The sequence below is a fragment of the Rhinoraja longicauda genome, chromosome 1 (genome assembly GCF_053455715.1).
Source record: "Rhinoraja longicauda isolate Sanriku21f chromosome 1, sRhiLon1.1, whole genome shotgun sequence".
NCBI lineage: Eukaryota > Metazoa > Chordata > Chondrichthyes > Rajiformes > Arhynchobatidae > Rhinoraja > Rhinoraja longicauda.
The window spans coordinates 101,675,591-101,701,535 of record NC_135953.1 but is presented as its reverse complement, the minus strand read 5'-3'; the positions used below and the strand labels follow the sequence as shown (position 1 = coordinate 101,701,535).

Below are 25,945 nucleotides of genomic sequence, written 5' to 3'. Positions count from 1 at the left end.
ATACAATTCTATCAGCATGCCCCTCAGCTTCTGACACTACAGAGAAAACAGCCCAGGTTTGTCTAACCTCTCCTTATAGCTAATACTCTTTAATCCAGGCAACATCCTGGTTGCATCTTCTTCTGCACCTTCTCCAAAACATATCATCCTTCTTGTAAGATGTGCCATTTTAAACCCAAATTTGATTTGTTCATTCCTTTGGCAGTATGTACAGTTTAATCAGTATGTCAATATTTCTTATTAACTCACAGAGGCCATTTTATTTTATCATTTACCTTTGGAGAGCGCCAAAGAATGATTGTTTCCGCAGGTTACTTGTATTATATTACTTTCACTCAAACTCTTAACCAACCTAAACATTAAAAAAAAGAACATAATTATGTACACTCCCCACATTTATTAATACATCTGAGACTGTGCTTTAATGTATCTGTTCATATGATATTGAACAGCGCAGTAAAGCAGCAGGTAGTGCTGTTGCTGTGCAGCTGCATGAGCCCAGGTTTATTCCTGACCACCAGTACTCTGTGTTGACCTTCCATATTCTCCCCGGTGCTCTGGCTAATATTCCAGCGGTGGACTATTTTCTCCAGTGCTTCGGAGTTTGAGGGGAGGCATATTAGAAGTAAATATAATTATGAGAGGCATAGGCAAGGTAGACAATCAGAACCTTTGACATCACAAATGTCAAAGACTAGATGGTATGGCTTCAAGGGCAGAGAGGGAAAAGTTTTAAGGAAAGATGCGTTTTTTTTTTAAAGAGTCCAATGTGTGGCTGATGTGCGCTGCCAAAGGTTGTACTTAAAGACAGATATGATAGTGGCATTTAAGAGGCACATGGATGCAGGGAATGGAAGGATATGGTTAACATGGTGTGTAAATGAGTGATGGATGGCATGAACATGGTCGGCCAAGGTATCTGTTGTGCCTTAAAACTAAACAAAACTAAGAGCTCCAACTTTGTTATGTCATAAGGAATAGGAGTAGAATTAGGCCATTAGGCCCATCAAGTCTACTCCACCATTCAATCATGGCTAATCTATCCCTCCCTCCGAACCCCATTCTCCTGTCTTTTCCCCGTAACCTATGACACCTGCACTAATCAAGAAGTGTTGGTGTGCTTTCCTTGTAAGCTCTTTGAGTATCAAGAGAGTTGACTTGAGCACAGGACTCATCGTCCGGGGGGGGGGGGAGAAGCGGCTCCCGGGTGAAATACCCCAGAGAGGGAGGAAGGATGTTGTTGTATCTCAAATCTTGTGGAGGTGAATAGGATCATGCGAGGAATAGATAGGGTAAATGCAGAGACTTTTAACTACAGTAGGGGAATCAAAAACCAGGGGACATAGGTTTAAGGTGAGGGGGGAAAGATTTTAAAGGAAATTGAGGAGTAACTTTTTTTCTTCATAAAGAGTGGTAGGTGTATGGAACGAGCTGCCAGAAGAGGTAGTTGAAGAAGGTTCCACATGGAAGGTTGATTAAGAAGGTTAAATCGTTGGGTATTAATAGTGAGGTTGCAAGATGGATTCAACAATGGCTGAATGGGAGATACCAGAGGGTAACGGTTGACAATTGTATGTCAGGTTGGAGGCCAGTGTCTAGTGGAGTACCCCAAGGATCTGTGTTGGGTCCACTGTTGTTTGTCATTTACATTAATGATCTGGATGATGGTGTGGCAAATTGGATTAGTAAATATGCAGATGATACTAAGATAGGTGGAGTAGTTGATAGTGAGGTAGATTTTCAAAGTCTACAGAGAGACTTGGGCCTTTTGGAAGGGTGGGCTGAAAGATGGCAGATGGAGTTTAATGCTGATAAGTGTGAGGTGCTGCATTTTGGTAGGACAAATCAAAATAGGACGTACAGGGTAAATGGTAGAGAATTGAGGAATGCAGTGGAACAGAGGGATCTGGGAATAACTGTGCATTGTTCCCTGAAGGTGGAATCTCATGTGGATAGGGTGGTGAAGAAGGTGTTTGGTATGCTTGCCTTTATAAATCAGAGCATCGAGTATAGAAGTTGGGATGTAATGTTAAAATTGTACAGGGCATTGGTGAGGCCGAATCTGGAGTATGGTGTGCAGTTCTGGTCGCCAAATTATAGGAAGGATGTCGACAAAATGGAGAGGGTACAGAGGAGATTTACTAGAATGTTGCCTGGGTTTCAGCACTTAGGCTACAGAGAAAGGTTGAACAGGTTGGGTCTTTATTCTTTGGAGCGTAGAAGGTTGAGGGGGGACTTGATAGAGGTTTTTAAAATTTTGAGAGGGACGGATAGAGTTGACGTGGGTAGGCTTTTCCCTTTGAGAGTGGGGAAGATTCCAACAAGGGGACATAGCTTCAGAATTGAGGGACAAAGGTTTAGGGGTAACATTAGGGGGAACTTCTTTACTCAGAGGGTGGTGGCTGTATGGAATGGGCTTCCGGTGGAAGTGGTGGAGGCTGGCTCGATTTTATTATTTAAGAGTAAATTGGATAGGTATATGGATAGGAGGGGATTAGAGGGTTATGGTCTGAGTGGAGGTAGATGAGACTAGGTCAGGGAGAATGGTCGGCGTGGACTGGTAGGGCCGGACAGGCCTGTTTCCATGCTGTAGTTGTTATATGTTATATGTTATATGTACTATCACAATGTTTAAGAAACATTTAGACAGGTACAAGGATAGGATAATCTTAGAGGGATATGGACTAAATGCAGGCATGTGGGACTAGTGTAGATGGGGCTTGTTGATTGGCATGCAAGTTGGGCCGAAGGGCTTGTTGATTGGCATGCAAGTTGGGCCGAAGGGCCTGTTTCCACACTATATGACTCTATGACGATCTAAAATCCTTCCATGGAAAGTTGAACATTTAATCAAAGATTATATCTCATTAGGGTGCTGCACTGTCAACGGGTGCCGCCTGCTAGTTGGAACTTGCAATCTTTAATAATCAGAATGTCCTCTAAATGTTTATTTCATTGAGAAGCAAATAAACCCAACATGTTTACATTTTTACCCCTTGCAAGTGTTGGTGACCTTTGACTCTGTTGGAGCAGATTACAACACAGCAGCATAGAGTTAACAGAAAACTTCAACTTTGTTCAGATTTGAAAGACTAAGAATAATGCAGCCTTACTGTGGTTTTGATAACGTGATCCCACTTGGATTATTTGCACGTCTCTTTGAATTGACTTGACTCTCAAAAATACTTCCCGTTTCCGAAACAAACAGAACTTGGGATGTCCCACAATCAGCAAAGTGAATCTTCTGTTCCTTGAAATAAGGGAACTGCCCTGCATGGGATGAAAACAAGTTATTAATGCTCAATGTGTAAATTGTGGTTCTGGAACTGGACTCATAATCGCACAAAGTCCTGGAGTTATAGAGAGATATACAGCATGGAAAGAGGCTCTTTGACCAACTAAATTAAATGATTCAATGATACTTTGTTGTCACATGTAGCTCAGTACAATGAAACTCTTTAACTGCATACAACCCGGTAAAATCACACAGCAGACCTCACCAAGGCAGTACACAAGAGTCGCCACGTTTCTGGCACTGGCAAAGTTACAAAAAGTTCATTGAACAGTCACAGTCATACAGTGTGGAAACAGGCCCATTGGCCCAACTTGCCCACACTGACCAACATGTCCCATCTACACTAGTCACTCCTGTCTGCATTTGGTTAATATTTGCATTTGCATTTCTCCAAATTTGAGGAAGGTTATTCTTGCTATTGAGGGCGTGCAGTGTAGGTTTACTAGGTTAATTCCTGGAATGGTGGAACTGTCACATGTTGAAAGACTGGAGCGACTAGGCCCGCACACACTGGAACCCAGAAGGATGAGAGGGGATCCTATCGAAACACACAAGATTATTAAGGGGTTGGACACATCAGAGGCAGGAAACATGTTCCCAATGCCTAGACATTCAGACTGAAGAAGGATCTCGACCCGAAATGTCACCCATTCCTTCTCTCCAGAGATACTGCCTGTCCCGCTGTTACTCCAGCTTTTTGTGCCAATCTTCGATTTAAACCAGTATCAGCCATTCCTTCCTTCACATTGAACAATCCTATCTTCCGCTCGAAGCGGTGAACCAGGCCTGCCACTGCACATGGCTGCAGGCGGCCCTCCAGTGGGACCCCCCTTCATTCTCGGCGACCCCCTGCCCGGACCCCCCTTCATTCCTAGCGGCCACACATCAACCATCTACCACACATTTACGCTAATCTTACATCAATCCCTTTTAAAAGATTTGCCTACATTCTCTTCAATGTCACACAGATTCTATCACGCATTTATACACCGGAGCAATGTACGGTGGCCAATTAACCCACATATGTAAAACTGGACTTCAAATCCTACCAACAAGGCAACTGAAAGGTAGCAAAACACAAGGTGCTGAAGGAACTCAGCAAGTCAAGCAACATCTGTGGAGGGAAATGACAGGCAACATTTTGGGTCAGAAATCTTCATCCCTGACTTGGTGAGTTGCATCCCAAGGCTTTGCAGAGATAGTGGATGCACCAGTTGGCATTTTCCACAATTCCAGAGATTCTGGAATGGTTCCCACAAATTGGAGGGCAGCAAATGTAACCCCAGTATTACAGAAAGGAGCAAGTAAGAAAATAGACACAGAAATGCAGGAGTAACTCAGCGGGTCAGGCAGCATCTCTGGATAGAAGGAATGGGTGACGTTTCGGGTTGGGTAAGAAAGGTCTCGACCCGAAACGTCACCCATTCCTTCTCTCCAGAGATGTTGCCTGACCCGCTGAGTTACTTCAGCATTTTGTGTCTACCTTTGATTTAAACCAGCATCTGCAGTTTTTTTCCTATGCAAGAAAGAAAATGTTGGGCTAGAGCCAGTAGTAGACACAATGTGCTGGAGTAACTCAGCGGGTCAAGCAGCATCTCTGGAGAGAAGGAATAAGTGACGTTTTGGGTCGAAACCCTTCTTCAGCGGAGAAGAAAACTGGATGTGTGAGTTACAGAACAAATTACATCCGGCACCAATGACTCAGGAAAGGTGGAGCCCACAATAGTACATGGTTGGCTGTGGAAGAATTGATAATGAAGGGATACGAACAATGAAAATAGCAAGATGACTCGGTGGGGGAGGGACAGGGAGAGGGAATGCAAGGGATACTTGAAATTAGATAAATTAATATTCATACCATAACCAGAATCAGTAACTCTGATATAAGAGGTAGTAGGAAAAATGATGAAATTTATGATTAAGGAAGTGGGAAGATACACTTAAAAAATAATAGCAGGATAGGGCAGAGTTCATGTGGATTTCTGGAGACCATGGATAGGTGACGTTTCAGGTCTGGAGGAAAGAGTGAGACAAGTCCGAAGAAGGTGTCTCAACCCAAAGCATCACCAAGGTAATTTTACTGGTTCTAGGTAGCATCTCACCAACCCCCCCCCCCCCCCCCTCTCCTGTACTCCCCCTCTCTTCCTCCCTCATCCATCTTCTGTGCCCCACCTAGACTTTCACTGTTCTCCCCCCCCCCCCCCTCGTCACTTTCCTTCCTCTGGCTTTGAAGTCTGCAACGCTTCAAACCTGTTCACACCTTCCTTTCTTTTTGCCGGCCTTTGTTCCAACCATCTGCTTCCCAAAGCCCCTCTCACCTATGTTGACCTATTACCTGCCACAATCTGTTCTGCCTCAGCCCTTTCCAGCTTTCTTCTCCCCCTCCCTCCCTCCAAACACAATCAACCTGAAGAAGATTCCCCATCCGAAATATCACCTATCCATGTTCTCCAGAGATGCTGCCTGACCGCTGAATGATTCCAGCACTTTGTGTCCTATCGTGCATTAACCAGCCTCTGTAGTTCTTTGTTTCCCACAGATGCTGCGTTTCCCGTTGAGTTTTTTTTCAGCGTTTTGTTTTTCAACCTTTTTATTTCAGATTTTCCAGCATTTGCGTTTTTTAATTATTATTTTGAAGCTTCATACCAATCCTCCAGAGATGCTGCCTGGCCCGCTGTTACTCCAGCACTGCGTGCCCTATTGTGCATTAATCAGCATCTGCAGGTTGACACAAAATGCTGGAGTAACTCAGCGGGGCAGGCAGCACCTCTGTCAAGAAGGAATGTGTGACGTTCCTTCCCTCCAGAGAAGCTGCCTGTCCCGCTGAGTTGCTGCAGCATTTTGTGTCTACCTTCGATTTAAACCAGCATCTGCAGTTCTTTCCTACACAATCAGCACCTGCAGTTCCTTGAAGTGTTTCAGCAATTTGCATATCATATCATATCATATATATACAGCCGGAAACAGGCCTTTTCGGCCCACCAAGTCCGTGCCGCCCAGCGATCCCCGTACATTAACACTATCCTACACCCATTAGGGACAATTTTTACATTTACCCAGCCAATTAACCTACATACCTTTACGTCTTTGGAGTACTCCTCACTGGATTGTCAATTCACTCTAATTTTACCATCCCATACAGTTTTATCCACCAAAACACCTCCCCTGGCTGCCGATCACAATAAAAGGCAAAGGCGGGGTTTGAGGGGAGAGTTTCGTTTTCACCGCTCAAACGGATAAAGTCGCTGTTCTCACAGCCTGCTGGTGACGCTGACACTGTGTGTGAGAAGAGAAACTGAAACTAACCAGCGATAAACAAACTAGAAACGTCAGTGCCCAGAGCACAGAGCCGGCCCTTTTCCCCAGGCACTAATACCAGTCATTACACAGATCGTTTTATTCACAAAATGCTGGAGTAACTCAGCAGGTCAGGCAGCATCTCGGGAGAGAAGGGTCTGAAGAAAGGTCTCGACCCGAAACGTCACCCATTCCTTCTCTCCTGAGATGCTGCCTGACCTGCTGAGTTACTCCAGCATTCTGTGAATAAATCGATTTGTACCAGCATCTGCAGTTATTTTCTTATATTACTCAGATCGTAATCGACTCCCAAGGTGGAAGAGAAGTGGAGGGGGAATTGATTCAAGCATTATACTAATTTATACCGGGGTTATTTTTGCATGAAATAAAAGCATTTTTAAAAAATCTGCAGTTCCTTATTTCTACATTAAGCGATGCTGCCTGACCCACTGAGTTACTCCGGCACTTTGTATCAAATGCATAGATTGCTGTACATCCTACATACACGCTTTAATGACATTGTAGATTGCCTCAATATATAAAGAACTGCGTGTCCATTTGAGATACAACATCATCCTGCCTCCTGCAGCGTACAGTGGTTTTACCCGCATGTTCCCCCTTACCAGGTCGTTTTCCATCGACTTTCTTGAAAACCCTCCCGCTGGTCAGCACAAACACTGTGCAGCCGCCCCGGCAGCAAAGGTGCCGAATCTGCTCGGTGCCCAGAACATCGTCCAAGTCGGAACAGCGTTCGGGCTGCAAACCCGTCTCCCAGTTGTACAGCATCGCCCCTTCGTGTCACCGATCCGGGAAAAGTGTGAAATAAATGAGATGAAATGCCAATGTCAGGTTATAAAGTTTCACTTTATCATCACGTGGAGTCAGGTCCCACCCCCAAACATCCCCGTCCACCAATGGCATCCCCAGGAGTCAGATAAGGGGGAATCCCCTCTCTGGGGTATTTCACCCGGGAGCCGCTTCTCACCTTCCTGACAACCAGTCCTGTCTGTGCTCAAGTGAACCCCAATGTTACTCAGCGAACTTACAAGGAAGGCACACCCAACGCTTCTTGATTAGTGCAGAGGTTATGGGGAAAAGGCAGGAGAATGGGGTTCGGAGTAGGGGTGCCAACTTTCTCACTCCCAAATAAGGGACAAAAGGTGACATCAACGTCCCGTGCCCCACATGACCTCACCCAGCCAGCGGCCACGTGCTCCCGTTCCACCAATGGCGGCCCCTTGGGTCACGAGGCGGGTTACTACGCAACCCCCGTTAGGCGGCGCCCGGGCCTAATACGGGACAAGGGCGGTCCCATATGGGACAAACCAATTCAGCCCAATATACGGGATGTCCCGGCTAATACGGGACAGTTGGCAACCCTAGTTCGGAGGCAGAGGTTGATCAGCCATGATTGAATGGCGGAGTAGACTTGATGGGCCGAATGACCTAATTCTACTCCTATTCCTTAGGACTTCCTTTGAAGGCTTAGGAAGTTTGGCATGTTCCCAGCAACTCTCACCAACTTCTACAGATGTGCCGTAGAAAACATTTTTTTCTGGATGCACCACAGCTTGGTTTGGAAACAACTCCATCCAAGACCGCAAGAGATTTCAGATAATAGTGGATGCAGCTCAGACCATCACACAAACTAACCTCCCTTCCATTGACTCCATTTATCATATCATATCATATCATATATATACAGCCGGAAACAGGCCTTTTCGGCCCTCCAAGTCCGTGCCGCCCAGTGATCCCCGCACATTAACACTATCCTACACCCACTAGGGACAATTTTTACATTTACCCAGCCAATTAACCTACATACCTGTACGTCTTTGGAGTGTGGGAGGAAACCGAAGATCTCGGAGAAAACCCACGCAGGTCACGGGGAGAACGTACAAACTCCTTACAGTGCAGCACCCGTAGTCAGGATCGAACCTGAGTCTCCGGCGCTGCATTCGCTGTAAAGCAGCAACTCTACCGCTGCGCTACCGTGCCGCCCATATTTATACCTCACTTTGCCTCAGCAAGGCCAGCAGCATAATCAATAACAAGTCGCACTCCGGCCACTCCCTCTTCTCCCCTCTCCCATCAGGAAAAAGGTATAGAAGTGTGAAAACGCACACCTCCAGATTCAAGGACAGTTTCTTCCCTGCTGTTATCAGGCAACTGAACCATCCAACCACAACTCGAAAGCAGTCCTGAACTGCTACCTACCTCATTGGAGTCCCTCAAACTACCTTTGATCGGACTTTACTGGCTTTATCTTGCACTAAATGTTTTTCCCTTATCATGTGTACACTGTGAAACAAAAAAAAGCTTTTTGTTGAACTCGGAACACGTGAACTAAACTAAATCAAACCAAACTGAAAGGGAGAAACAAAGAGCCACAGATGCTGGTTTATATTAAAAAACACACACAAAGTGCTGGAGTCACGCACCATCTCTGGAGAGCATGGGTGACCCCTGCATTGCCTCTCTGATGCAAGTACTGTCACCTGCCTCTGCTTTCTGTTAGTTAGCCATTCCTGTATGTTAATTCCCAGTTCTGTTACTGAGTTTGCATCACCGACCATATGTGTTTGTGTTTAAGAAGTCACAAGTTTTGGGGGTGTAATTTTGATGCTTATTTAATGCTTTTGTTGTTGGACTGTGGGTGATTGAATTAACATTTTGTTCAAGATGGCCGCGCCGTTGTGTTTGGCTGCCTGCCACTGTATGTTTCTTTTTTTTCCTAGTCAGATGTGCAGCACTTTGGTCAACGTGGGTTGTTTTTAAATGTGCTATACAAATAAATTGACTTGACTTGACTTGACTTGACAATATTTAAAAAACATTTAGACAGGTACATGGATAAGACAGGTTTAGGGGAATATGGGTCAAAAACGGGCAGCTAGTATAGATGGGACCAGTGTAGATGGGACATGTTGGTCGGCATGGGCAGGTTGGGCCAATGGGCCTGTTTCCACAATGTACGACTATGATTCTATCTCTAATAGAGCAAAATATTAAACTTCAGTATTTCTTCTGTGTGTGACCTGCTCTGTAATTGTTTTGTTTCTGATTCCACCCAATGTTTTCCCCATTCTTCATGCTTTTAGATTCAGTTTCAGTTTCCTTTCGTCGTTCTTGCTGAACTCCGCCCATAAGGATTGGAAATGGAAACCAAGCTGTCACATTGGAAAGGAAATGAGTCACAGATAAGGAACACCCTTGCCTCTGAGTCATGTCCATCAGTTCAAATCCCACTCTTGAATTCAAATGGAACTGACACCAGTGCAGTCCCGTCAGAGCGCCACACACCCTGAAGGACCATCTTTTGGATAATGTTTAGGTTTAAGTTTACTATTGTCACATGCATCGGTGCAGTGATAAGCCTTTATTTGCAGATGTACAAGTCATTGGTGAGACCACACTTGGAGTAGTTTACTATTAATTAATTTTATTATTGGCAGTGAAAAGTTTTGTTTTTGTGCTATCCAGTCAAATCACACCACAAGTACAATCATACACATTAGGAGTTGCAATGTTCTGGTGCCATCTTACTACGTTCAAGTCCCAAGTCTCTGAAATCAAGTCTGATCTTGGTCTCCGGAGATATGCATTTTTTTTAGACTTTCGAGATGCAGTGTGGAAACAGAGTTCTATAGCTCGAAGATCGCAATGTAAGCTGGGTTTGTTTTCGGTTGCATAAAACAAATTGCTGGAAGAAGTGGACGGGTCAGGCAGTATTTGTGCAAGGAAATAGACGGACAATGTTTCATGTTGCGACCTGTGGAAACAACTCCATCCAAGACCGCAAGAGATTTCAGATAATAGTGGATGCAGCTCAGACCATCACACAAACCAACCTCCCTTCCATTGACTCAATTTATACCTCACTTTGCCTCAGCAAGGCCAGCAGCATAATCAAGAACAAGTCGACCTCCGGCCACTCCCTCTTCTCCCCTCTCCCATCAGGAAAAAGGTATAGAAGTGTGAAAACGCACACCTCCAGATTCAAGGACAGTTTCTTCCCTGCTGTTATCAGGCAACTGAACCATCCAACCACAACTAGAAAGCAGTCCTGAACTGCTACCTGCCTCATTGGAGTCCCTCAAAATACCTTTGATCGGACTTTACTGGCTTTATCTTGCACTAAATGTTTTTCCCTTATCATGTATCTGTACGCTGTGAAACAAAAAAAAGCTTTTTGTTGAACTCGGTACACGTGAACTAAACGAAATTAAACAAAGAGCCATAGATGCTGGTTTATATTAAAAAACACACAAAGTGCTGGAGTCACGCACCATCTCTGGAGAGCATGGGTGACCCCTGCATTGCCTCACTGATGCAGGTACTATCACAATATTTTAAAAACATCTAGACAGGTTTAGAGGAATATGGGTCAAAAACGGGCAGCTAATATATATGGGACCAGTGTAGATGGGACATGTTGGTCGGCATGGGCAGGTTGGGCCAATGGGCCTGTTTCCACAATGTACGACTATGATTCTATCTCTAATAGAGCAAAATATTAAACTTCAGTATTTCTTCTGTGAGTGTGACCTGCTCTGTAATTGTTTTATTTCTGATTCCACCCAATGTTTTTCCCCATTCCTTTCATGCTTTCAGATATAGTTTCAGTTTCCTTTCGTCATTCTTGCTGAACTCCGCCCATAAGGATTGGAAATGGAAACCAAGCTGTCACATTGGAAAGGAAATGAGTCACAGATAAGGAACACCCTTGCCTCTGAGTCATAAGTCCATCAGTTCAAATCCCACTCTTGAATTCAAATTGAAATGACACCAGTGCAGTCCCGACAGAGCGCCACACACCCCGAAGGACCATCTTTTGGATAATGTTTAGGTTTAAGTTTACTATTGTCACATGCATCGGTACAGTGATAAGCCTTTATTTGCAGCTGTACAAGTCATTGGCGAGACCACACTTGGAGTAGTTTACTATTAATTTATTTTATTAATGGCAGTGAAAAGTTTTGTTTTTTGTGCTATCCAGTCAAATCAAACCACGAGTACAATCATACACAAGTTAAGAGTTGCAAGAGTTGCAATGTTCTGGTGCCATCTTACTACGTTCAAGTCCCAAGTCTCTGAAATCAAGTCTGATCTTGGTCTCCGGAGATATGCATTTTTTTTAGACTTTAGAGATGGAGTGTGGAAAGAGTTCTATAGCTCGAAGATCACAATGTAAGCTGGGTTTGTTTTCGGTTGCATAAAACAAATTGCTGGAAGAAGTGGACGGGTCAGGCAGTATTTGTGCAAGGAAATAGACGGACAATGTTTCATGTTGCGACCTTTTCTTCAGACTGAGGATGCAGTCTGACCCACTGAGTTTTTCCAGCACTTGGTCTTTTGCTCAAGATCTCAACATTTGCAGGTTCTTGCGTCTCCATTCCCTTTGAATACTTTGGTCTTAGCTACATGACCACCAAAAACGACTTACAGTATTCTCATAATTACAGTACAATAACCCATTTGGCCCTAATGCATTGGCCTACCCCTAAATTTGAACAGGTTATCAGCAGCTTTTAACATTCAATTGTACTTTCCCAGTTCTTACAAAAGTTTATCAACCTGAAATATGAATAATTTTATTCTCCACAAATGCTACAGATGCTGAGTATATATACAGCATTTCATGTTTATACACAGGTGATAATTATCAATGATGATGATACTTTATTTTCACATTTACCTATGTACCTAACCACAGTGAAAATATTTGTTTTCCAGACAATCCAGTTAAATCATACTACAGATAAGCATAATCATATACAAGTACAAAGTGCAACAAATGAAGTGTAATAGTAGACTTCACCGAGACAGAGTACAAAGAGTTGCCACGTTTCTGGCGTCATCAAAGTTTCAGAGTTCCTAAGAGCGCAGTCTTATCTTGGCCTTCAAGGCCCGTTGTCCTGGCAACACCGATCCTCTCCTCCGTCCACCGCCATCTTGAAAGCAGACCTCCGTCGCAGTCCCCCTCACCAGTTCCCGGTCTTCGGAGTTGAGTCTCGGATGACTCCAGGTGGGCTCCCAGTTGCGTGGGGGCGAGCCAGGCTTACTGTCGAGGCAGTACTGCAGCTGCTCGTTGGGTCATTCCTTTCTTTTAGTGTATTTATTCAGCATCTCTTTATGTGCCTCCATGAATTGGCAATTCTCTGTCGCATAAAAATCCAATGGATGATCCAGCAAAACATTCCAAGGTTAGGCAGTACAACACAGTCCACACGCTGATACCAATGAGCCACGGCATTTTCCGATGGTACACAGCGGCTGTTTTAACCACATTACCAACCATGTGAAGGCACAGCAGTCAGTGGAGCTGCCTCACAGCTGCTGGTTCGGTCCCGGCCCCAAACCTTGCATGTTCTTTCTGTGGGGTTTCCTAAGGGTGCTCCGGATTTGTTCCACACCCCGATAACGGGCTGTTAGTTTAATTGCCGATGGCAACTCATTGTAAAAGGAATCTAAGTAAGTGATGTTTCCGATGATCGGGGAGACCAGAACTAGGGGGGATAGTCTTAGAATAAGAGGGGGCTCTTTTAAAACTGAGATGAAGAGAAACTTCTTCACTCAGAGGGTGGTTAGTCTGTGGAATTCGCTGCCTCAGGGAGCTGTGGAAGCAGGAACGTTAAATAAATTTAAAACGGAAATAGATTGTTTTTTAATAGACAAGGGAATTAGGGGTTACGGTGAGTGGGCAGGGAAGTGGACATGAGCTATTGTTAGTATAGTAAGACCCGAGTAATCTCCAGGACAAGTTTTGATCGCCTAGCTTGGGGTCGGAGAGGAATTTCCCAGATTTTCCCCCAAATTGGCCTGGTTTTTTATCCGGTTTTATCCCAGGAGATCACACGGTTCTTTTGGGTGGGAAGAAGGGCGATAGTGGGAAGGGGGTTGGGGTGGGATCAGCCATGATCGTATTGAATGGCGGAGCGGGCTCGAGGGGCCGGTTGGCCTACTCCTGCTCCTATTTTCTTGTGTTCTTGTGTTCAGCCTACCGAGTCCGCACCGACCCGCAATCACCCCATACACTCACATCGTCCTACACACCAGCACAATTTACATTTGTACTGAAGCCAATTAACCTACAAACCTGTGTGAGGAAACCAAAGCAGGTCACGGGGCAAACATGCAAACTCCGCAAAGACAGCACCCTTAGTCAGGAGCAACTCTACCGCTGCGCGACTGTGACGTGCTGAGATAGAAAAAGCTGGGTACAGGGAAATGAGAAAGGTAATGAGACCAATGGGATTGTTCAAAGACACGACGGGCCAAAGAGCCTCCTTCTAAATGGTTGCAAAATAAAACTTTATTTCAGAGCGCAGAAGGAATTACACATCAATTTGAAAATCTGCTCTGTTCCTACACAAGTTTGACAACACTTTGCTTTTGCTACATGAAAATAATAGAGGTTTCCAGTCTTGAAAATTTCCACTAGATTCAGGGGCAGTTTCTTCCCAGCTGTTCCTAATGTTTGATATAAGTGCAGGCGTGGATCATTGGATAGGGTTTATTTGATAATGTTTCTTCCATGAAGAGCTGAAGTCTCTTTTGCTGATTAGCTTCATTCTCTATGAACATTTTTCTTAGATTTGATAGCTATCACCAGTTTTGTTCTCAGAGGTTCTGGACTGGTGTACTCTGGAAGATGCAAGGTGTCGGAACAAGTCTTTGTCTCTGGATAATCATGTGCAGTCAACGTACATGGACAGATCGTCATCTTCACACTCTTCATTCCCATCACTGGAAGTTGGTCAGATCCGAACATAAATACTGAGAAAAGAACATTTGAAGTTATGCTACACGATTCACAAAAGTACATTCTACATATACATATATTTTGGCAGCACAGAGGTGCAGCTGGTAGACCCGCTACCTCACAGCACCCGAGACCCGCGTTTGATCCTGATCTTGACTCCAGTCTGTGAGGAGTTTGCACATTCTTTCATGCGACCGGGCGGTTTTCCCCGGGTGCTCTGGTTTCCTCCCACTTCCCAAAGGGTTGCGAGTTTGTAGGTTAACTGACTTCTGTAAATTGCCCCACATTGTTTAGAGTGGATGGGAAAGTGGGATAACGTAGAACTAGTGTGAATGGGCGATCGATGGTCAATGTGGACTTGGTGGGCCAAAGGGCCTGTTTCCATGCTGTATATTTCAATCATTCCACCAATCAATTAATCAATAATCAGTAAATCAATCAATATTCTTACAAATCAGCATTTGAGAATGACAAGTAAGAAACAAAAAAGGTGAATGCTGCATTACAATCACTCTGAGTCTGACCATACTCCACAGGAACAGGCTCTTCGGCTCAACAAATCTGTGCTGACCCTCAAACACGTTAATCCCATTTTAGTCTGCTCACACTCACAACTCCCCCCCCCCCACGCACTCAACTTCTGCCATTAGCTACATTCCAAGGACGATTTCCAGAGGCCAATTAAACTAGTGTGTAATCCAGGGACCCGACAGTCCTTTCAGGTTAGGCAGAGGTCTACCTGCACCTCCTTCAACCTCATCTACTGTAACCGTTGTTCAAGGTGTGGACTCTCATACGTACGCGAGACCAAACGTAGACTGGGCGGTCGTTTCACTGAACAACTTCGCTCAGTCCGCCTGGATCTACCTGATCTCCCGGTTGCCAAGCACTTTAATTCCTCTTCCCATTCCCACACTGACCTTTCTGTCTGAAGCCTCCTCCATTGTCAAAGTGAGGCCAAACGCAAATTGGACGAACAGCATCTCATATTTCGTTTGGCCAGCTTACAGCTCAGTGGTATGAATATTGATTTCTCTAACTTCCAAGTAACCCCTGCATTCCCTCTCTCTCCATCCCTCCCCCACCAAAATGTCGTCTTGTTGAGTCTCATTGTCTGTAGTCGTTCTCACCTAACAAACAGCTAACAATGGCCTGTTTCCTTTATCGTGGTTACTTTTTTGCATATCTTTCATTCATTCATTCCAATATCTCTCATTTCCCTTTCCCGTGACTCTCAATCTGACAAAGGGTCTCGACCAAAAATGTTACCTAATTCTATTTCTATGTGTTCTGGTTCTACACTGGGGACCCTCTCCCTTGCATTATATTCACCCCTGGATCACCTTAACAATAAGGACACCTGCATCAGGATGCTATTCATTGAGTACAACTCAGCATTCAGAACCATAATATCAAGTAAGCTCATCTTTTGTTTTAGAGACACAGCATGGAAACAGGCCCTTCGGTCAACCAAGTGCACACAGACCAGCGATCACTCGTGCACTAGTTCTATCTAGGAACAATTTACAGAAGCCGAATAACCTACAAAACTGCATGTCTTTCGAATGTGCGAGGAAACCAGAGCACCCCGAGAAAACCCACACGGTCACAGGGAGAACGCACAAACTCGGCAAAGATAGCACCTGTAGTCAGGATCGAACCTGGTGCAATAAGGAGGCAATTCTACCGCTGTGCCGTTCTGCCACCCTTTATCGCCCACTACTCCCACCAAGCTTCTGCACATTGGCCTTGGGGCCTCCATCTGCAACAGACTTCTGGACCTCCAGACGTCAGTCAGTTAGAATTGGTCATAACATTTCCTCCAGCACTGGTGCTCTTCAATGTCTAGTGCTTAGTCCCCTGCTCTAGTCCCTGTACACCCATGGCTGTGTGGCCTAGTACAGCACCAACCTCATCATTACCCATGATACCACTATTGGCCTCATAGCAGAAGCATCCACGTCGCAGGGCTAGAAACTGGAAGTGTCCTGAGCTAATTCTGCTACTACCATCGTCTACCTTACGTGAGGCTTCCACTGATTGTCGCCGGAAGCTTGCGCCCTTTTCAAGACGGACGTTGACAGTGATGTAACATTTGAATGATGGACACGAAAGAAGAAGAAGCTACCACTATTATCTGCCTGACAGAGAATAACAATGAGATGGGGTCCAGGAAATGGATCAAGAACCTTGTGGCATGATGTCTGAACAACAACCTAACCTTGAACACCTGCATGTCAAAAGAGTTGGTTGTTGACCTAGGGAAGTGAGGGGGTGAACACAACTCTATTTTCATCAATAGAACTGCCACAGAGATGGTCTACAGCTATATGTTCCTATGCATCCATATCAACCTAATCTTGTCCAACCTGACACAGACTATTTGATCATTTCAGGAATTCAAAAACATTTCATTGATTATAAAGAACATCCTTAAAGGAATGCGAAATATGTTATCTTGATTGAAATATACAGCATGGAAACCGAGTCCATGCTGAACATCAATCACCCGTTAACACTAGTTGTATGTTATCCCATTTGCACATCAATGCATAGGGGGCAACTTGGAAAGGCCAATTAACCTACAAACCCGCATAGAAACAGGCCCCTTGGCTCACGGAGTCTGCGCTGACCAACAATCACCCATACACTAGTTCTATCCTACACACTAGGGACAAGTTACAGAAGCCAATTAACCTACAAACCTGCACGTCTTTGAAATGTGGGTGGAAACCGAAGAACCCGGAGAAAACCGACGCGTCACAAGGAGAATGTACAAACTCTGGAGGAAACGTGGTCACCGGGAGTGCATGCAAACTCTACACAGACAGTGCCCAAGGTCAGAATCAAAGTTGGATCTCTAAATGCACATCTTTCTGTTTGTAAGGACAAGGTGTTGGAGATTTCACCCTAGTACAGCCAGCCTAGATTTAGTTTTTAAGAATGAACCACTAAAATAATTAGTTCCACATAACCTGTTGAATTACTCCATGTAAGATCACATGTAGTTAATCTGGATTGAACAAGTGGATGAGGTGGTGGGTTGGGTCATGTTTTGAAAACCAGAAGAACAGACAAGCCCTTCGAGTGATGTTCACAATGGAGCTTCACACCTTTTTGGAAGTAGTTGAACCCATCTTAACTCAGATATTTTCAGAGCTCAGGGAGGTACTTACAGAGGAATAGTTTCTTCTCATCCAAAGTCAGTTGATGGAAAACTTCCCAGAACATCTTGATGGTTGGGTGTAATCTGTCGTACGTTCCTACATAGGCTGTATTCTGTGTGGAAAATATCATTAGTGTTTATAGATCCACACAGGGGAGAGAGATTAATGGCAAAAGCCTTCAATTTAGCAAAGTGCTACAAACAGGCAAAGTGGGAGACTACCAAATGAAAGATTGACACTGAGCCAAACAAGGGGAAATTTATTCAGATGTTCAATGATTTGAACAGAGGCATTAAAAACAGGAGGGCATAGGCTTCAGGTGAGAGGAAGGAGTTTTAAAGGGAATCTGAGACGCAAGTTTTTTCCCGCACAGATAGAGGTTGATATCTGGAATGTGCTGCCAGAGGAGGTGGCGGAACTACAAACTATAACGTTAGGATATGTCTATGTTGCCAGCTTTGTCGGGGCTTGTGTACAGTAACATTTATAAATTACAATGGTGATAATCCCACGAAAATATTTCAACAAGTGTAAATTGTCCTGAGATGTTCCAAGCATAATATAAAACTACAGATCTTATTAACTTTCAGTTCCTACGGTTGCAATGTTAATTTTCTTACACAGTATTCAGTACCATGATTCTATAAACATCACAGATATGAATATTGATTTCTCAAACTTCAAGTAACCCGTGCATTCCCTCTCTCTCTGTCCCTCCCCTACCTGAGTCGACCTACTAGTTTCACCGTCGTCCTACTTCGTTTAATTTTTTATCCAATCGTTAGCACCTCCACGGCCAACAATGGACCATTGTGGGCTCCACCTTTCCTTGATAATCTGGCTGGCCTTTAATTGTCCTTTTGCATAACTTTCATTCATTTGCTCTTTCTACGCTTTTATATCTCTTGTCCCTCTCTCCCCTGACTCTCAGTCTGAGGAAGGGTCTCGACCCGAAAGGTCACCTATTCCTTTTCTCAAGAGTTGCTGCTTGACCCGATGAGTTACTCCAGCATTTTGTGTCTATCTTAGATGATCCACGGCATAGTATTAGTGGAAGCTCTACTGTGTTTATGGAATTAAATGATATTGAAGACCACGTTTGGTGTGTAAATTGTTCAGAGTGCATTGAGAGAGGTTTCTCTAAACTAAATGCATTCTATCAGCATTGTTATCACAGTGCCATTCATGGGAACATGATGTGTACAAGATAGATGCCATTTTTCCCAATGCAACAATACTGAATAGCAATAAAAAAAATTCAAACCTGCTCCAGCATTTGCCAGTCATAGTCATTACTTCCGATCAATATGTCCCTCAGCTCTTGAGGCTGGAAGTGTTTAATCAATTGTTCATCCAAAATCTGATAGAATCCTCTTCTAAATTCGTCAAAGGGTTTTTTGATTGAAGTTTTGAATATGTAATTCAAGGAGGCTTCTACAAATCTCTCCCTTTGATTACAAAGATGACAACATTTCTCCTTTCGATTACAAAGATTACAAAACTTCTCCCTTTGATTACAAAATTTAACATGCGACGAGAATGTTCAATGCAAAGACACTTAGCAATAAAGAGCTGCATATGCTGGTTTACAAATTTAACTGAATTAAATAAATCTGGAAATAATACTAGTCTTAGCAGTGGTTGAAGCACAAAAGTGTATTGGCATAAAATTCTATCTGGTTCACTAATGTCCTGCCAGACCTATAACATGCTTGATTCTCAATTGCAACCCCCTTCCCCCCAAACCTCCCTAATTCAGAAGTGTTTCTGAATTGTGTCCACATCTAGTGAATAAGAAAATAAAGTGAAGACACAGAGTGTTGGAGTAACTCAGTGGGTCAGGCAGCGTCTCTGGAGTACATGGACAGGCAACATTTTGGGTTAGCCTGAATAAGGATCCTGACCCAAAACGTCACCCATCCACGTTCTCCCGAGATGCTGCCTGTCCCGCTGAGTTGCTTCAGCACTTTGTGTCTTCACTTTATTTTCTTATTCACTAGATGTGGACACAATTCAGAACCACTTCTGAATTGGGGAGGTTGGAATTAAGAACCAAGCATGTTGTAGGTCTGACAGGCCATTAGTGAGCCAGATGGAAATTTATGTCAATGCAACTTTGTGTTTCAACCACGGCTAAGACTAGTATTAAATCCAGATTTATTTAATTCAGTTAAATTTCTCCAGTGGCATAGCAGGATTCATGCTTGTGTCTTGGAGCTCTAGCTATTGGTCACTAACCTGACCAACACACTATGGTACCAATGCAAATCCTCAATTGAGATCAGTGTAGATGAGTGGTCCTTATTGCGACCACTCCCCACGTACATGAGCCATGTAACTACAAGAAACCCCCTGCTTTTCAGAAATACCACATATTTCTGCGAGAGTCGAAGAACTCCCAGCACTATGGCGCAGTTGGTAGAGCTGATGTCTGACAGCACCAGAGACCTGGGTTCGATCCTGACCTCGGGTGTTGTCTGGGTGGAGTTTGCATGATCTCCCTGGAATTTCTTCAGGTGCTCCGGTTTCCTCCCACATCCCAGAGATATGCGGGTTTGTAGGTTAATTGTAAATGAACCCTAGTGTGTAGGGAGTCGATGAGAAAGCGAGATAACATAGAACTAGTATGAATGAGTGATCAATGGTCAGCATAGACAGGGAGGGCCGAAGGGCCGGTTTCCATGCTGTATCTTTCAGTCAATTAAATGAACTCCCAGGACTGAGGCAGACAGTAAAGTCTGTGGATTTGTCCCTCCAAAGCCTACTAAGACTAATTCATCAGATCACAAAATGGCGCAAAGCTGAATGGACAACTTTGGAAGTGGCGAGAGATGAATGACAAAAGCATTTAAGTTGGGGATCAACAAGACCCGAAATAGAGTCTTGGTGATCATGGATCTTGGTGGCTTGGAGGAAATAACAACAGTAAAGAGGGGTGAGCCAGAAAGGCTATGATGGTTTGGAAAGTAAGGCTAAAGCCAGCGTAGATAAGCAAACCAAGGGTGGATCATGTTTGGAGTTGGGTCACAGCAGTACAGTCCAGGGTGATGTTTGCTTTGAGAAGAACAATGGATGTCAGCAGGAGACATTAGGAACAGTTCGCTGCGGACAAACATGGACATGGACGAGGGTTTCAGGAGCAGATGAGCTAAGGCTTGGCATAGAGCCAGGAGATTGTCTGGAGATGGGAATGGGAATTTGTAGAAGAAACTATTCACAGGGGTGGCACAGTGACAGCAGTAGAGTTCGACACAGCACTTCGGGTTTGATCTTGACTACAGATGCTGTGCGTATGAAGTTTGTATGTTCTCCCTGTGACCATGTGGGGTTTCTCTGGATGCTCCAGATTCCTCCCACACTCCAAAGACATGTAGGTTTGTAGGGTAATTGGCTTCTGTAAATTGCCCTGAGTGTATTAGATAGAACTAGCGTACGGATGATCGCTGTTCAGTGTGATCTCAGTGGGCCAATGGGCCTGTTTCCACTCTATCTCCAAAACTAAAAACTGAAACAAAAGATCTAAGACTCTAAAGACCAGTTGACTGTTGCTTCAGTGTTGAATTATAACTCACCTGTTCTTGTTAGTCAAAGGTTGGGTTTTGCCATTTGGAATGACTTCAACACACTGCTTGTCCCAGGGCAACTACAAAACAAAAGATCCGGTTACTAATTGTGTTAGCTTTTGGGCCTAAGTTTACTTAATGCTAATAGCTAACAGTAAGTGATTCCAAAAGTGTAAAGGAAACATTTTAAGGATGTTTAAAATTTAAGTTAGGGACAGGAACAGTACTTGAGGATATGCGTCCATAAACAATGATTAGGATGTGGCTTGATTTCATTCAGGGTGACAAAGCCTTGAGGGCTCACTGGGCAGCCACATTGGCACAGTGGTAGAGTTGCTGCCTCACAAACCCAGAGACCCGGTGCTTGTCTGTGCAGAGTTTGTACATTCTCCCTGTGACCTGCTTGGGTTTTCTCCAAGATCTTCGGTTTCCTCCTCCATTGGTGGAGCGGGAGTGGGGGGGGGGGAGAGAGAAGGACGAGTCCTGTCCCGTCCCAGTGCGGGGATGTTCAGTGCGGTGGGTAGACAGCGGCGGCACTCCCACTGATGGCCCTCGGGAGGCCAGAGCATGTTGCTGCGCCGATGCCACTGGACTCTGGGTGGCGTGGGGAAGGCGCTAAGCCGGCCGGGGAGAGGAGGGGGGGATGGGGGAACCCAGGGCAGGCTCAGGCCTCGACCTCTGCCAACGCCCAGCCTCACCGCCGCTGCTGCTGTTGCCTTTCCCCTTGGCCCACATCAGGCTCACAGTTACCTGCTCATGTCAAGGCCCAGGCCCTGGCTCCGGCTGCTTCCCCTGGCACCAGGCCTGGCTCTCCCGCCACTACAGAGCCGTCAAACCAGCCCCCAAGAGACAAGTGCTTCATGGAGGTCCAGCAGGGGTAGGCCATTTAGAACTGAGATGAGGAAAAACTTTTTCAGTCAGAGAGTTGTGAATCTGTGGAATTCTCTGCCTCAGAAGGCAGTGGAGGCCAATTCTCTGAATGCATTCAAGAGAGAGCTGGATAGAGTTCTTAAGGATAGCGGAGTCAGGGGGTATGGGGAGAATGCAAGAACGGGGTACTGATTGAGAATGATCAGCCATGATCACATTGAATGGCGTTGCTGGCTCGTAGGGCCGAATGGCCTCCTCCTGCACCTATTGTCTATTGTCTATAGCAGAAGATGGATGACGTTTCAGGTCGAGACCCTTCGGAAGGGTAGGAAAATAAAACTGCAGGTGCTGGTTTAAATCGAAGGAAGACACAAAATGCTGGAGTAACTCAGCGGGTCAGGCAGCATCTCTGGAGAGAAGGAATGGGTGAAGTTTCGGGTTGAAACCTTCTGCCTTTGGAAGGGTCTCGACCCGAAACGTCACCCATTCCTTCTCACCCGAGATGCTGCCTGACCCGCTGCGTTACTCCAGCATTTTGTGTCTACTTCCGGACACTGTAGGCCCAGACGATGTGTTGTTGCAACAGTAATCCTCCTCAGTACTCCTCAGAAAGCTAATGGCTTGTTGGCCTTCATTGCGAGAGGATTTGAGTTTAGGAGCAAGGAGGTCCTACTGCAGTTGTACAGGGCCCTGGTGAGACCGCACCTGTAGTATTGTGTGCAGTTTTGGTCTCCTAATTTGAGGAAGGACATTCTTGCTATTGAGGGAGTGAAGCATAGGTTCACCAAGTTAATTTCTGGGATGGCGGGACCGACATATGATGAAAGAATTAATCGACTGGGCTTATATTCACTGAAATTTAGAAGGACGAGAGGGGATCTTATAGAAATATAAACTTCTCAAGGGATTGGACAGGCTAGATGCAGGAAAAATGCTCCCCATGTTGGGAGAGTCCAGAACCAGGGGTCACAGTTTAAGAATAAAGGGTCGGCCTTTTAGGACTGAGATGAGACAAAACCTTTTCACCCAGAGCACCCGGAGAAAATCTGAGGAATTCTCTGCCACAGAAGGCAGTGGAGGCCAATTCACTGGATGTATTCAAGAGAGAGTTAGATATAGCTCTTAGGGTTAACGGAATCAAGGGATTTGAGGAGAAAGCAGGAAGAGGGTACTGATTCTGGATGATCAGCCATGATCATATTGAATGGCGGTGCTGGCTTGAAAGGCCAAATGGCCTACTCCTGCACCAATTTTCTATGTTTCTAGAAACAGTGATGCAGTGGTAGAGTTGCTGCCTTACAACGTCAGTGACCCGGGTTCGATCCTGACGACAGCTGCTGCGTCTGTACGGAGTTTGTACGTTCTCCCCGTGACCTGCATGTGTTTTCTCCGGGTGCTTTGGTTTCCTCCCACATTCTGAAGACGTTTAGGTTTGTAGGTTAATTGGCTTCTACAAAATGTCCCCAGTGTGTAGGGTAGAACTAGTATTGTACAAGGTGATCATTGGTCAGCAAAGATTTGATGGGCCGAAGGGCCTGTTTCAAAGCTGTATCACTAGAATTGAAAAAAGGATCCGCAGGTTCGTACATTTTGACTTTCCATGGTATCTCGGTACACATGACAATAATAATAAACCTAAATCCAAACCTAAACCTGCAAACACATCTATAATTCAAGTAATGCACAGACCCAAAAAATCCAAACTGCCAGACATGAAGTCTGACTATCTTCTCTGGTCTGACGAGAACAAGCCCCATGTGCAAACATACATGTCAGGGACATTGACTTCTTGATCTCCCACAGATCACATACCACTCCAATGATCGCCATTTCTACCATTGAAGTTAGTATTGAGTTGTAAGAAGGAAAAGACCGTGACTCGTCGTGCTGTCTCTGAACCCCTTTGTCAAAGCCTCTGCATTTAGATCTCAAGCTTAGCAATTCCACCTCCAATATAGTTGCTCTGTGAGACCATGCCTCCCCTTTTATATGCTGCAACTTGCTCGGCCTATCAGTAGGCAAAAGCAGTTAATCTTGTCCCACTCAGCTATTTTAATGTTCTTGGAAAAGGGGACCACATTTTGTCTTCCAGTCATCTGGTACCTCACTTGTGGCCAGTGAAGGTTTAAAACTGTCAGTGGCTCAATGATCTTTTCCCATAGATGCAAGAGACTGAGAGAACATTTGTGCCCAAACAGCATCCCCACTTTATCAGACAGTTGCAGATTCCTCATTCATTTCAGGGTCAATTCAACAGAGCAGTGTTGAAATTCCTGCTTCTTATTTCTCCAGCCTGCTTCAATCTCTGTAAGTAAATGCGTGCACAAGAGCCACAATTTACTAAACTCTAGACCTAACTTTAAAGATGCAGCCCAGAAACAGGCCATTCGGCCCACCGTGTCTGTGCCCACGCCAATTAGCCTGTACATCTTTGGAGAGCATGAGAAAACCGGTGAACCCTGGAGAAAACCGGTGAACCCTGGAGAAAACCTACGGAGGACAGTCTATTGTAAGAGGAGTTGAGTATAGGAGCAAAGAGGTCCTTCTGCAGTTGTATATGGCCCTAGTGAGACTGCACCTGGAGTACTGTGTGCAGTTTTGGTCTCCAAATTTGAGGAAGGATATTCTTGCTATTGAGGGTGTGCAGCGTAGGTTTACTAGGTTAATTCCCGGAATGGCGGGACTGTCGTATGTTGAAAGACTGGAGCGGCTAGGCTTGTATACACTGGAATTTAGAAGAATGAGAGGGGATCTTATCGAAACATATAAGATTATTAAGGGGTTGGACACGTTTGAGGCAGGAAACATGTTCCCAATGTTGGGGGAGTCCAGAACCAGGGGTCACAGTTTAAGAATAAGGGGTAGGCCATTTAGAACGGAGATGAGGAAAACCTTTTTCAGTCAGAGAGTTGTAAATCTATGGAATTCACTGCCTCAGAAGGCAGTGGAGGCCAAGTCTCTGAATGCATTCAAGAGAGAGCTAGATAGAGCTCTTACGGATAGTGGAGTCAGGGGGTATGGGGAGAAGCCAGGAACGGGGTACTGATTGAGAATGATCAGCCATGATCACATTGAATGGTGGTGCTGGCTCGAAGGGCCAAATGGCCTACTCCTGCACCTATTGTCTATTGACAGGGGAGATAGGACAAACTCCGTACAGCCAATACCCGCAGTCAGGATCAAACCCGGGTCTCTGGTGCTGTAGAGCAGCAACACTACCGCTGCACCACCGTGCTGCCCTTTTGCTTTAAGTATTTACCTATCTAAACATCATCTATGAATTATGAACAGAGTCCTAAATTGCTTGAGTTAAAAGTACAGAGTTGCTTTCACCGTGCACCTTAAGCACTTCTTGATTATCTAAAGTGTGTCAAGGGTTATGGGGAGAAGGCAGGAGAGTGGGGTTGAGAGGGAAAGATAAATTAGCCATGATTGAATAGCGGAGTAGACTCGATGGGCCAAATGGTCCACATCTGTTCCTAAGATTTATGAACTTAATGGCTGAAATAAGATTTCATTGATGTCAAATGAGCCTCATTCTTGAACCCAAACATGTGGCATTGATGTCTGTACAGCATATGGAAACAATTCTTTCACAATTGTGCATAAGCATTGTAGATCTGCTCCAATACACCATGGCTAAAATACATTATCTTTTACTCACCGTACAGCAAAGGTCAAGCTCATCAACATTGTCATAGTCCAAAATACTTTTCAGATATCTGGAAACAACCAAGAAGAGAAAGAAAAACACTTAGTAAATTCTGAGGACCTGAGCTACAGGGAGAGAGGTTGGGCAGGAAAGGATTTTGTTCCTTGAAGCGCAGGAGGCTGATCTTATAGAGATGCACAAAATCATGAGAGGAATAGATATGGTGAATGCACAGGGTCGATTACCCAGGGTAGGCAAATCAGCATCAAAGGAGATATGTTTAGGATGAGAGGGGAAAGATTTAATAAGAATCTGCAAGGCAAGTTTTTTTCACAC

At 44.8% G+C, this 25,945-nt stretch overlaps 2 protein-coding genes across 7 annotated transcripts in view; both read right to left on the bottom strand.

The window, feature by feature from the left end:
• The window catches only part of LOC144595791 (putative E3 ubiquitin-protein ligase HERC3), a 50,298-nt gene extending 42,900 nt beyond the window's left edge, over window positions 1-7,398 (bottom strand). For all 4 annotated transcript variants that reach the window (XR_013547540.1, XM_078403460.1, XM_078403470.1 and 1 more), the window contains exons 1-3: window positions 7,216-7,398; window positions 3,114-3,270; window positions 276-352 (exon numbers count right to left, since the gene is read on the bottom strand). Coding sequence is in view for 3 of the 4 variants with exons in the window: in XM_078403460.1 (XP_078259586.1) it covers window positions 276-352; window positions 3,114-3,270; window positions 7,216-7,378 (397 nt within the window). In the remaining variant the exon portion in view is untranslated. The remainder of the gene's footprint in view (window positions 1-275; window positions 353-3,113; window positions 3,271-7,215) is intronic.
• Window positions 7,399-13,907: 6,509 nt separating this feature from the next.
• Window positions 13,908-25,945, bottom strand: part of LOC144595781 (putative E3 ubiquitin-protein ligase HERC6) — a 61,055-nt gene continuing 49,017 nt past the window's right edge. For 2 of the 3 annotated variants that reach the window (XM_078403428.1, XM_078403438.1), the window contains 5 exons: window positions 25,622-25,679; window positions 21,097-21,167; window positions 18,789-18,972; window positions 17,534-17,636; window positions 13,908-14,371 (listed from right to left, as the gene is read on the bottom strand). In XM_078403428.1, coding sequence (XP_078259554.1) covers window positions 14,163-14,371; window positions 17,534-17,636; window positions 18,789-18,972; window positions 21,097-21,167; window positions 25,622-25,679 — 625 coding nt within the window. In that variant the 3' untranslated portion in view covers window positions 13,908-14,162. The remainder of the gene's footprint in view (window positions 14,372-17,533; window positions 17,637-18,788; window positions 18,973-21,096; window positions 21,168-25,621; window positions 25,680-25,945) is intronic. The other variant, XM_078403447.1, reaches the window with a different exon arrangement.